General features: G+C 41.0%; 1 protein-coding gene across 3 annotated transcripts in view; it reads left to right on the plus strand.

Annotated features, from left to right (window-relative positions):
• The window catches only part of itsn2a (intersectin 2a), a 68,489-nt gene that overhangs the window by 27,424 nt on the left and 27,588 nt on the right, over nucleotides 1–13,477 (plus strand). For all 3 annotated transcript variants that reach the window (XM_052095920.1, XM_052095921.1, XM_052095922.1), the window contains exons 3-7: nucleotides 8,073–8,165; nucleotides 8,260–8,323; nucleotides 10,392–10,552; nucleotides 11,047–11,238; nucleotides 11,972–12,032. In XM_052095920.1, the coding sequence (XP_051951880.1) occupies nucleotides 8,073–8,165; nucleotides 8,260–8,323; nucleotides 10,392–10,552; nucleotides 11,047–11,238; nucleotides 11,972–12,032 (571 nt within the window). The remainder of the gene's footprint in view (nucleotides 1–8,072; nucleotides 8,166–8,259; nucleotides 8,324–10,391; nucleotides 10,553–11,046; nucleotides 11,239–11,971; nucleotides 12,033–13,477) is intronic.

The following is a 13,477-nucleotide window of genomic DNA, read 5'->3' on the forward strand; positions in this document are numbered from 1 at the left end:
GCGCAGCCGCAGGCCCGCTGCATTGGCACATCAACTGCCTAGAGCTGCTGGCTGTTTTTCTGGCCCTGCAGAAGTTTCTTCCGTTAATTTGGCACAAACACGTCTTAGTCAGGACAGACAGCACCACGGTCGTAGCCTACATAAACCGCCAAGGCGGAGTACGCTCCCTCCACATGTCACAGCTCACCCGTCGTCTCCTCCTATGGAGTCAGCAGCGAATGGAGTCACTGCGCGCCACTCACATCCCCGGCAACCTCAATGTGATGGCGGACGCGCTGTCAAGACAAAGCTTGCCCGGCGGAGAGTGGAGACTCCACCCCAGTCGGTCCAGCTGATTTGGGACCGGTTCGGCAAGGCCCAGGTAGACCTGTTTGCCTCCCAAGAAACCTCCCACTGCCCGCTCTGGTATGCCCGGACAGAGGCTCCCCTCGGGGCAGATGCGCTGGCACACAGCTGGCCCACGGGGCTGCGCAAGTACGCATTTCCCCCAGTGAGCCTGCTTGCACAGGTGCTATGCAAGGTCAGGGAGGACGAGGAGCAAGTCACTCTGGTAGCCCCCTACTGGCCTACCCGGACTTGGTTTTCGGACCTCACACTCCTCACGACAGCCCCTCCCTGGCAGATTCCCCTGAGGAAGGACCTTCTTTTTCAGGGATGGGGCACGCTCTGGCACCCGCACCCAGACCTCTGGAACCTCCACGTCTGGCCCTTGGACGGGATGCGGAAGATCTAGCCGGCCTACCACCGACCGTCATAGATACAATCAATCAAGCCAGAGCCCCCTCTACCAGGCATCTCTACGCTCTAAAGTGGCGTCTGTTCGTGGACTGGTGTTCTTCCCGAGCCGAAGACAAGCAGAAGTGTGCAGTTAGGTCAGTGCTCATGTCTCTTCAGGAGAGGCTGGAGAGGAGGCTGTCCCCCTCCACCCTCAAGGTGTATGTCGCCGCTATCGCGGCCCACCACGTCACGGTAGACGGCAAGTCTCTTGGTAAGCACGACTTAATTGTCAGGTTCCTAAAAGGTGCCCGGAGGATAACTCCCTCCCGGCCTAACCTGTTCCCCTCCTGGGATCTCTCAGTCGTCCTTACGGGCCTCCAGAGACCCCCCTTCGAGCCGCTTGACTCAGCTGGACTCAGCTGGACTCAGGGCCCTCTCTCTCAAGACTGCCCTGCTGATCGCGCTCGCTTCCATCAAGAGGGTCGGGGACCTGCATGCGTTCTTTGTTAGCGACGCTTGCCTGGAGTTCGGTCCGGCAGATACTTTAGTGATCCTAAGACTGCGACCGGGCTATGTGCCCAAGGTTCCTACCACGCCCTTCAGGGATCAGGTAGTGAACCTGCAAGCGCTGACCCGGGAGGAGGCAGACCCAGCCCTTTCATTGCTGTGTCCAGTGCGTGCTTTACGTATTTATCTGGACCGCACACAGAGCACTAGGCGCTCTGAGCAGCTCTTCGTCTGCTTTGGGGGACAGCAGAAAGGGAATGCTGTCTCCAAGCAGAGACTACGCCCACTGGGTTGTCGACGCCATTTCCCTGGCTTATCACACCCAGGCCGTGCCTCCCCTTGCGGGTCCGAGCTCACTCCACCAGGAGTGTTGCGTCCTCATGGGCACTGGCTAGGGGCACTGCCCTAGCAGACATTTGTAGAGCAGCGGGCTGGGCAACACCTAACACTTTTGCGAGATTCTACAATCTCCGAGTTGAGTCAGTATCGTCCCGTGTTCTCTCAGGTACCGAGCCCGTGAGAACTCGGTGGCACGCCTACGATCTGACCAGGTGAATCGCTTGCACCTAGCGCCCTTCCCCTAACCAGGGAAACAGTGCGCCTTCATTCCCAGGAGGTCTCAGGTTTGGGACACTGGTCGATTCCTCCCTAGCCCTCGTGGGTCGCAGTTCAGCGGAGGAACTCGCTGACCCAAGCCACTCGTGGTACCGTAAGCTACCCTGTACTGGTATAGGTGCTCCACAGGTAAGGCCTCCTTCGGACTCCCCCTGTGTGTAACACCACGGTTCTGTCCCCTCTGGCGAGCTGACTCCCGTGTTTCCCTTAGGCAGTCATGGCTGCCTCGGCTGCCGTGCTGTATGTTCCCCCCTCTATAGGCTGGATCCACCACTGCACCGACTTTTCCACATAGGCCCTAAGTCAGGCCTCTGATGGTTTTGCCACTTAAACTTGCCTCCCCTCTCAGGTAGGCGTGGCCTCCGCAGGGTCTTCTCTGCCCTGAATAAGGGCTAAGACCCCCTTCCTTCAATGCGTGTAAGGGCCCCGGCCTAAGTTGCTCTATGCGAGAAACATAGAGAGAAAAGAGGCCCGGCCAGGCTTGGCCCGTTCCCAGGTTGGCGGCCAGCGCCTTGTTCCCCCCTCCAGGGTAACGATAAGGAATCCTGATGGCTTAAATGGGGCATTGGGGAAGGGTACGTGCAGCCTGATACAGTTGGTCGTCCTGCACGTAAGAATACCTGCTCGCTCCTGTATCAGCAGTTCACGTACACGGCTCAGCGCGTGGCGCTTTTATAAGTGGACCCCTAGTGTCGCTTCTCTGACACAACGTGGAGAGAGCGACAGAAGGGGAACGTCTAGGTTACGTATGTAACCTCCGTTCCCTGATGGAGGGAACGAGACGTTGTGTCTCCCCTGCCACGTCGCTGAGCCGAGCCACTGTTGTGGCTGGACCATTTCCGGCTCCTCAGAAAAATCCTGAATGAACTCCCGTATTTGCGCCGCTTAAATACCCGTAGGGGGCGGGACATGCAAATACTGGTTGCCAACTCTCATTGGCCTTTTTTCATAGTTTAGAGGTGAATATCGGCGCTCAAGAGAGACCCCTAGTGTCGCTTCTCTGACACAACGTCTCGTTCCCTCCATCAGGGAACGGAGGTTACATACGTAACCTAGACGTTTTGCTACCATGGTGCAATTGTGGTAATACAATGGTACTGGGTATATAAGTGATTGAATATTATTAATATCCCATGGTATTTACATGGTACTACAATTTACACTATCGGTCAAACGTTTGGGCACACCTGCCCATTCTGTACAATTATTTCCTCATTTTAGAATAAAATTAAAGTCATCAAAACTATGACAAAATATAAGCTGTGATAAATCAAAATTATCCTATAAGCTGCTTGAAAATACCATATAATAATATCTCTGCAAACTGTTGGCACACTGTCCTCCTGCTTCTTGAGGTATTCACATGGGATGACTTTTAAATAGTATTGAAAGAGTTCTCATGAATGCATGAATAAAATCATACTATGGCACAGTTTATATTTGCCTACAAAACTAATTTCAAGGATTTAAGTATTGCCTAAGATCAAAAGGCTTTTGAGATAATAAGAAACATAAATTCATTGTGTGTCAAAACATTTGTCTGGTAGTGTACTTCAAGGATTACCATAGTATTACAATGGTACCATGTCCAAAAACCATGGTAATACCATCATACTTTTTTGTAAGTAAAATCTGTGGAAGTTGCCTTTCAGATGTACTAAATGAGACTCCAGTCTGTTGTGGATCCTGTTTGCTTTCTTTGATGTTTTAATGATTTATCTTGCAGTGTATGATAAGCTAGAGAGAGAAAGAGAGTGTGCAGTGTGGGTAGAGTGTGTGCGTTTAATGTCTTGGGTGTGTTTTCTGTGACCTTAATGTAAAGCTACAGAAAAGTTTTACTGTTAAGCCATTACTTTTAGCCATTACATGTCTCACTTTTAGAAAATCAGGACTTTGTCTATTTCCTGAATGCAGTGTCTGGGTGGCGAAAAAAACTGAAATTGTAGGTTTGAACTCTGGAATTTTTATTAATGATAAATTAGTAAATAATCTCAAATAAATGCATATCATGGCATGTTAGGAAGAATTTGGGCAAGAGTTTTAAAACTGGCAGGTCATTGAGGAAATGTTGGAACTGTTACTCTATGCTCTATCTGCATGTATGCAAGTTTGTGATGTGTGAGTTTGAGCGGGTAAGATGCATCTCTTGTTCATGTTTTGTGTGTATATACTGTACGTGTGCTAATTTTGTGTCGGTTTGTACTCCATTCATCTGTGTATGGGCATGAATGTTGGTGTGGTGGCTAATCCTCTTAGCGCTGTTTGGAAAGGGTTGCCTGTTCACAGTATAATCAATCTGGAAGTGCACAACAGATAAACAGATATTGCTTGCTTATAGCATCTGGTATTTTTGGATGCTAGGCGATTTTCTATGTCTATAATTAAAATACTGACACACATTTGATTTACAGAAATGTTCTATGTTTCTGTAAATCAAATGTGTGTCAGTATTTTAATTATAGAATTAACATTATACAGAGTTAAATTTGCATAATTGACTCTGTATAATTTTAATTTGCGCTGAAAAAGATTGATTACATTACTGTAATAAAGCAAGACTGTTTTTCAAAACCAAAAAACATTTGCACTTAACACTTAAATGGAGCAACATGTCAATTTGTAATAAACCTTAAGTACGTATTTCACTGTGTGTGGCCTGAGAATACATTTTCCCAAAGAAGCACCTGAGTGCTCCCACACACAAGACTCCCTGATTCCCACATGACACACTTCGTTTCCACGATTCATTGTTAGGAGACCTGATTATGAAACTGTGTGACCTTCAATACACTGTTCGAAGTGAAAATGTGCAGATGTTATAGTGGTTTGTGCTATTTTTGCTGGATCTTAAACATAAATTGTAGCGGAACGGTTGCATAGAAGGTAGCACTATTGTACCTGACATAGCTATATAAGAACTGTTGGCTTACTTTCATTCCAGAACCTCTTTCAGCAGATCAGCTTGCAATACATACAGTATGGTTGTCTGTACACATACGTTCTGTTTAAGAGCATTTCATCTGGAAAACATCATAGTTTAATTAACATATGATAAACATAGTGCAGATTTTCATACATTCTAAATATTACACATCTCTAAGACATCTGCTGAATGTCTATTTAATGTAGGATCACAAAAAAAAAAGTTTGGAATTTGTAGTTACTGCAGTTTTTCTCTGAATCTGAGCAAAGTTGAGCCAAACCTATTTATTAATATAAACATAATTATTCACAGCCTTTGTCCAATACTTTGTTGAAGCACCTTTGGCACCAATTACAGCCTCAAGTCTTTTTGTGTACGATGCTACAAGCTTGGCACACCTGTTTTTGGGCAGTTTCTCCCATTCTTCTTTGCAGGACCTCTCAAGCTCCATCAGGTTGGATGGGATCCTCGGTGCACAGACATTTTCAGATCTCTCCAGAGATGTTCAATCAGGTTCAAGTCTGGGCTCTGGCTGGGCCACTCAAGGACATACACAGAGTTGTCCCGAAGCCACTCCTTTTGTTATCTTGGCTGTGTGTTTAGGGTTTTGTACTGTTGGAAGATGAACCTTTGCCCCAGTCTGGGGTCCAGAACGCTCTGGAGCAGGTTTTCATCAAGGATGTCTCTGTACATTGTTGCATTCATCTTTCCCTCAATCCTGACTAGTCTCCCAGTTCCTGCTGCTGAAAAACATCCACACAGCATGATGCTGCCACCACCATGCTTCACTGTAGGGATGGTATTGGCCAGGTGATGAGCAGTGCCTGGTTCCTCCAGACATGACGCTTGCCATTCAGGCCAAAGAGATCAATCTTTGTTTCATCAGACCAGAGAATTTAGTTTCTCATGGTCGGAGAGTCCTTCAGGTGCCTTTTGGCAAACCCAGGCGGGCTGTCATGTGCCTTTTACTGAGGAGTGGCTTCCGTCTGGCCACTCTACCATTCAGGCCTGATTGGTGGAGTGCTGCAGAGATGGTTGTTCTTCTGGAAGTTTCTCCTCTCTCCACAGAGAAATGCTGGAGCTCTGTCAGAGTGACCATCGGGTTCTTGGTCACCTCCCTGACTAAGGCCCTTCTCCTGTTACCACGTGAAGCACATTATTTGGTTTCAAAACTATTTCAGTGTAGTTCAGATTTTTGTTTATACTTTTTATGATCATCCAACTTGTTCCTTTTTTTTTTATGAAAATGGGAAACATTCAAAAGAAGTCCAATTGTATTGAATTAAGGCTAATTTGTTGGTAGATAATTCCTTTTATAAATCTTATGTCCAATTGGTTAAATTTTTAAAGAAAGACATCACATGATTTCAAAGGCCTGCACTTAATGAATCATGATGGCATTTTTCTGAATCTCTGTGCTGCTGACAATGCAAGAAGCATGAGCTGAAAGTAGTGTGTGTGTTCCCTGGGGAGAAAACAAAGAAAAGAGACTGAGAAAGAAAAGACTGAACAAGAGGGTGTGTTCACATTAGCCTCATTCTCTTCATGAACTAAATAAGATTCAGCATATTATTGTAACAGTATTAATATATGGACTATTTTTATGTAAATATGTGTGTATAATGTGCATAGGAGTGCTGGTGAATGCCTTTAGCTGGAAATGGCCTGATGTATCAGTTTACTACTGTCTGTTTGAAGCAAACCATCAGTGCTGCTGGTTAGCACCATTACTCTAAAATAAGTGTTTTCTCCACCCAGTGGGTACATTCTTCAGCACTCTTTATAAAAGTTGTTGAAATATTCCCATTTCAAGCATTTAGTTTGAAAGGCAGGCTCTTTTTGGCCACTTAAATCTTTTTGATTGATCCTTGCATGTTGCCTATAAAAGCCATCAATGTTTACACTTACATCTTTGACTCCAGAGCATTTTTGGGCAGCCACCTACAACTGTTCACACTCAAATTTCTTAACATTTACACATACTGTGGACCAATTACCAAATATTTGTCTAATCAAATTAAAAATTAAAAAAGACTCAAATTATTAATAAATAATATTGTATATGTTTAAAATCTTATGATGAACAGAATTAAAAAACTGTCCTACATTTCCAAGCATGTAATTCTGGTTCTGTTCACTCTATTTCTCACTAAAAAGTCTTATTTAATTGCAATAATTGGCAGCAAGTACAATAAAAAAAAATATATACTCTGTCACCTTCCATCACAAAATACCAATCTGAAATGTAGGAGGCACTCTTAAGGTATTTTTGCCCCCACAGATGTGCTCGTCCATTGACATTCAGTCTAATTTTAAGTTCATGCACCATTGTCCATTGTTTCATGAACTACCTCAGCCTCTGTGTGGACTAGAAGCTCATCACCCTTTGCGATGGTGTATAACATTTTATAATTAATAGTTGATAAGATATATTTCTGATGATTTGTTCAGCATGTTTTTCCTTCTGGACTGCATATTTTACTCTGGACATCTAAGATATAACATTGGATTATTCACACAAGCAAGCTCACAGACAGGTAAAATGGCTAATTTTGTTATTTAGCTATTTGGGGCTTACAGCAGCAGTGATCGGTGCTTAAAAGAAATGTTTGTATTTGCTATCTTACATAAATCATATTTCCCTTTCTTTTGAAATTCTTTTGAACTGTGGTATTTAAGCAACAAAGTAAAACTGTTGCATTCCTGAGAATTAGAGCTATCATTTGATATATTATTTGTCTATTAAAGTGCTATTTGAAAGACTTTTATATCATCTTCATATTTCTAACATATTTCCTCGAGGTGGCGTTTATTGGCATATCTAAGGATATCTATGAAAAGTTCTTTTTCTAAGCTTTCAAACCATACCTGGCATATGTATCCAGGGACTTGAACATTTTAAGTGTAAACCGTTTTCGTGACATAGCGCCCCATTTTGGACCTGCAAAGCTGAAGAGTAAATGCTAACTATAAAATTATAATTATTATTAATTTTATTGTGATAAAGCTGAAGAGTAAATGCTAACTATAAAATTATAATTATTATTAATTTTATTGTGATGATTAACCATCATTAATTACAAATAATTATTAATTATAACAATGAAGGCCCAAATCATCCCAATAGTCATTAGAGACCAGGGAGCCTTCCCCGAACAAATGCTTGGAACACACGAGACAATAGCCCTTGTCAAAGATTTTTCCCAGAGAACTGCTAGGAATGTTATGACCCAAAAATTTTAAGAACAACATTTGATTCAAGGAAAGTTCAAATCAAAATAAACATTTGTCATTTCTTTATCCATCATAGGTGGTTTTAACATTTGGGCTATAACTCCAGAAGAGAGAGGGAAACATGACAAACAGTTTGACTCTCTGGCCCCAACTCTGGGCCATCTGTCAGGTAAGAGCACACAAATACATACAATATGCTTCATTCACACATGCGTTGTGCTCTGAGGACAGTGTGAATTACTGTGTGCGCTATTTCTTTCTAGGAGATCAAGCACGAATGTTTTTTCTGCAATCTGGCCTTCCTACAGCAGTCCTGGCTGACATCTGGTAAATTTACACACATATACACACCCTTAATGTAAATACACACTTAGCCCAATTTTTTGTTTACTGCTTTGCCCTTCCTAATTCCTCCCTTCTTTCTTGCATTCACTCGCTCTTTGCGTATATAGGCTGCTTTCAACACTCAGAGCCAATTGTTGTGATGTTTACTGAAAATGTTTAAAAAAAGTGGCATATAAAAATAAAGAGGTAAGAATCAGAATCAGAATGAGCTTTATTGCCAAGTATGCTTACACATACAGTACAAGGAATTTGTCTTGGTGACTGGAGCTTCCAGTGCACAATACAATACAACAACAAGACAAAGATAATAATAATAAAACAAATAAATAAATAAAAATAAATAGAATAAGAATAAAAATTGGATAGAAAATATAATATATATAGAATACACAATAAGACAAAAAATATTTATATAAATTTATATAATTTGGTGTATATGTATATATATATATACCAAACCAGACAGTTACTGAAGTGCAGAGGACAGACTCAATGACGGCTGAGTAGAACTGTATCAACAGCGCCTGTGGCAGGTTGAACTTACTCAACTGGTGAAGGACCTCCTCTGAAACCACATAGATTTAATTTTTTTTTTACCTGGAAATAAATAATGTTTTAGGATTTCAAACAGAGAAAAGTTATCACGTCAGAACAATTTAAGATGGTCACTTTTTCTTGGTCACTATTCAAATAAGCATATTTGTGACATTGAGCATATTAACTCAAAAGGTCACTTTTCCTTGCTTCCACAGAGGCACGCATATGCTCTTTGGAACATTCTCAAATCATGCTGCGATAACTTGAATCATCAGTTTTTGCACAGACTTTCTGTTCAAGTTCTAGCTCAATTGCATGCTGTCATTTCAGCAGTTAGGACACCAAATACTTGGAAATTCTGAAATTCATGTTAATTTTACAATTCAACATGTCAATCAAATTGTTATGCTGATAACATAGTTTGCAATTAGAAATGTTATATTGAATAGAAGCATTTGCACTAGTGGTCTCAAAAATGTGGACCCTACTGTACATACAGGATATCAGTGGCGGGCCATGCATTTAATGTCTAGGACTTCAGTGTGATTCATGCCATTAAGAAAACACAGTTTCACAATGAATAAGACACCCTATGCTTGTGGGCATCATATATTATGTCCCAGCTAACTAGTAATGCCAATTGACATTTTAAAAACACATCCATACACACGAAAGCCAGAAATTGTAATGACTCTTAATGCTCAAGCAAGCCTAATTTTAACTGCAGCATGACTGTTAGGTCATAGAATTCACCACTGCAGAATGTACAGTATATGCACCAATATGTATAAAAACAAACATATAACCCAAACATCTACTAATTTCCAAGACCATGCATTGGTTTTGCATCTGATTCATACATGCAGTTATGTGTGTGTGCATTTACATTTATGCATTTGGCAGACGCTTTTATCCAAAGCGACTTACAGAGCCCTTATTACAGGGACAATCCCCCTGGAGCAACCTGGAGTTAAGTGACTTGCTCAAGGACACAGTGGTGGTGGCTGTGGGGCTTGAACCAGCATCCTTCTGATTACCAGATTACCAGTTATGTGCTTAGACCACTACACCACCACCACTCCACTGTGCATGTGTGTGAATGTCTATGGTACAAAGTGTATTTGCAACCACATACCTTTCTGGAGGTTGGAGGTTCCCTGAAGCAACATCTTCCTGTCTGCGGTTAGTCTACTGGTAAACACTGTTGCCCTGCCACAAACAGGATGTAGATTTACTGATGCTGGATGCAGAACCTCTGATTTTAGTTTATAACAAAGAATGTTGTCTTCTCTGCACCATGCTAATTCGAAAAGTATCGTATTTATAAATAAATACAGTATGTTGGATGGAGAACAGATTCATTTTTTAGCTGTGTTATTACAGACACAATAATGCTGCTCTGTCATCTCCCAGTTAATTCTGGGCTGCTCCACTGGGACTGTTATGGCAATTAGTGTTCTGTAAGCCACATTTGATGAAAAGCTTTAATGGCTGCTAACTTCCTTTCTTTCAGGGCACTGGCAGACATGGGGAAGGATGGGAAGATGGACAGATTGGAATTCTCCATCGCAATGAAACTAATTAAACTGAAGTTGCAGGGTCAGCCCCTCCCCTGCGGTCTGCCAATCGTCATGAAGCAGACACCTACCCCCATTATGACATCATCACGCTTTGGTATATATAGTTGGTAGAAAAGAGGATTACATTATGACAGATGTTTGTTTGTTTTGTTATTAAAGGGATAGTTCACATAAATTCGTCATTTACTCACCCTCATGTTGTTCTAAACAAAAAAAAAAGAATTTCTTTTTCTCTAAATGGAGATGTTAAGCAGGATGTTCACACTGCTTTTTCCCTGTACAATGAAAGTTAATGATGACCATGGGCTGTCAAGCTCTAAAAATGACAAATAAGCATTTTAAAGCATTAATTTTCATTGTATGTAATAGAACAGTGTCAATATTTATTTAATTCTCATTTTGAGTTCCACAGAAAAAAAAAGAATCATACTGGGTTGGAACAACATGAGGGTGGGTAATGATGACATAACCCCCACATATTGAAACTAAGATGATCTTTATATTAAGACACATATTAAATTAGTGTAAAACAAAATAATATTTGCAATTATAAAATCTCAATGAACAGATTTAATGTCTTAATTTCAGGAATGGGCTCAATGCCAAATCTCTCTGCCATGTCAGTGATGCCCATTATAACACCCATGCCAGCAGGCCCTGCTGTGTCCCCTTTGGTCCCTGCGCCCACCCTGGTGTCAGGGGTCCTGCCTCAGATCCCCAACTCTTTCAGCGTGCCAGCCTTACCCAATGGCAATGCAACTCTCCTTACACTAACACCAGGTAACACACTATCACACGTTTTTCTGCATTCATGCACTTCCAGAATTTTGCACAGGACAAGCTGACTGCTCAGTACACAAAATGTGCATCCTTTAACATTTAATTTTAGATGATATATCAGCATAAATTACTTGCAATTGTGTCTGCAGTGGGACTCAAGCATTGATTCACTGACTTATCTACAGATAAACAAAGTTTATTTGTACTGCTTTCACACTTGGTTCGATACCAAATTTGATTCTAACCCTCTCCACTTGCCCTTGCAAGTCTCTTTTCACATTGTATTATTTAGGATTGAACCATGTTATGTTTGCGTCATCAATGTGAGTATTACTTTGAGTAGTAGCAGCAGCCGTTTACCATGGTTATTAGGTAACAACTCAGGAGCAGAAATGCCAGTTTCAATGTGTTATTGAAGAATTTGTGCTTTTAGATTTGGCATCAAAACTTTACACACACACACATAAAGTCACTTGCGTTTGTCTGCGGTGGATGCATCACAGGACATGCAAAGAATGCCAGCTGCTTTCCATAGAGAGTTTATTTTGAGACAAGCAGCTGTGATAAATTCATTATACTATAATAATTTTTGTGAGCATGCAAATATGAAAATTATACTTCATCATTCAGGTTTACATTTCCAAATCGGGCAGGATTGCTTTCATATGATATCGTGAAAGCGCCCAAGCAATTATCTTTCTCTTTCTTTCTCTCTTCTCTATTACCTTTCCAGCATTCCCAGTTTCCTGTGGTTTGAGCAAATCGAACTCGATGTTGGACCTTGGCTCTAGCAGGTGTGAACCAAGCTTAATGAATTCTGCTTACATATAAATGGGCATATTTCTGTTGGATTTATATTTAATATCCGTAACATGTGTTTGAGTGTGTCAGTATAATGTTAATGTGTTTGTTTCTCTGAGTGCTGAAAGGGCAGTGATTTTGTCTTCTGAGACACCCTGTTACTCAAGGCTTGTTTCGCTAGAACTGGAAGTTTGTAGTAAATAACCGGGTGTTTGCTGACAGAGTGCATGAATAGCACAGCTGTCTCCTAGTCTCTTAATAAGATCTTGTTAGGGTTCCTCTGAGAGCCATCCAACCTCCACATGGTGGTACAGAAGCCATTAATAAACCCACTAATATCTGCTCAGTGCCTGTTTAAAAATGAACTTTTCCATCCATGTGTGCACGAGATGGAATGGTCGCTGCAAAAATATATTTTAAATTATGATTATTATTTTTTGTTTGTTTTTTTTTGTTGTCTTTCTCGGCTGGCAAGTTTTTTTTTTCTTGTTATATAAGCATAAAACTCACAAAATGTTTATGAAAAAACTATTTGGCATTGAAGTACAAGATATATCTTATTATCTTCCAACAATTTTGTATCTCAAGTAAATTAAGCTTGTTTTAACCCTTAAATGCATACCGCGGGTCTTTAGAGACCTAGGACCTCATTCTCCTGTATCTCCTATGCCTCATCCATTTTTTTGGAGTTATGCCCCCACTTCTTTAGTATTCCTCAACCTTTCTCTTATGAATCATTTAACAATAAACAATACAATTCTAATAGTTTAATTACCAAAAGTGTATAGGGTTTTTAGTGGCATGAGATCTGTAATAGTTTCACTATATACTGTATATATTTTCACTTCTTTAAATGATATTGTTATGATTATTGTATATCCATATAAGTTTACATCACAGGACATCAAGACAAAGGAGTGCCATATATTCATAAATATTACTACTGTATTATGTCGGTTTTCTGCGGAATGGTGGTGAAAAAATCAGTATCCCATATGTGTGTACACATGCATATTATTCAAGTTATTTGTTACTCAAGGTGGCACTGTTGTTTCAGAGATTGACATGATTTACATTTGACATTGCTATTTGACGAAGAAACAACGTGGAAGTAAATTATAGCAAATACAACACATGAACAGCATGATATGGCTACTGTCATATGGGTGAACTACTGACATTCTGTAAGTTGTACATCTATTTAGACTCAACAAGTGCCTGATAAAATACATATTTGTAACTTTTGTGTAGCTTATGTAGGTCAATATGTGTTTGACAGCCAGTTGAGTCTCATAGAATTTCAGTATGGAAGTAATAAGTTACATAATCTTTTTATATATGGAAAATAAAACACCAATTTCCCTCAGTCACAAACAGAGTACATAAACTCATATCTCACAGTCTCTTCATATTTAATCCCTTACTTTTCTATCACTCC

This window comes from Xyrauchen texanus, chromosome 28, assembly GCF_025860055.1.
Source record: "Xyrauchen texanus isolate HMW12.3.18 chromosome 28, RBS_HiC_50CHRs, whole genome shotgun sequence".
NCBI classification, from domain to species: domain Eukaryota; kingdom Metazoa; phylum Chordata; class Actinopteri; order Cypriniformes; family Catostomidae; genus Xyrauchen; species Xyrauchen texanus.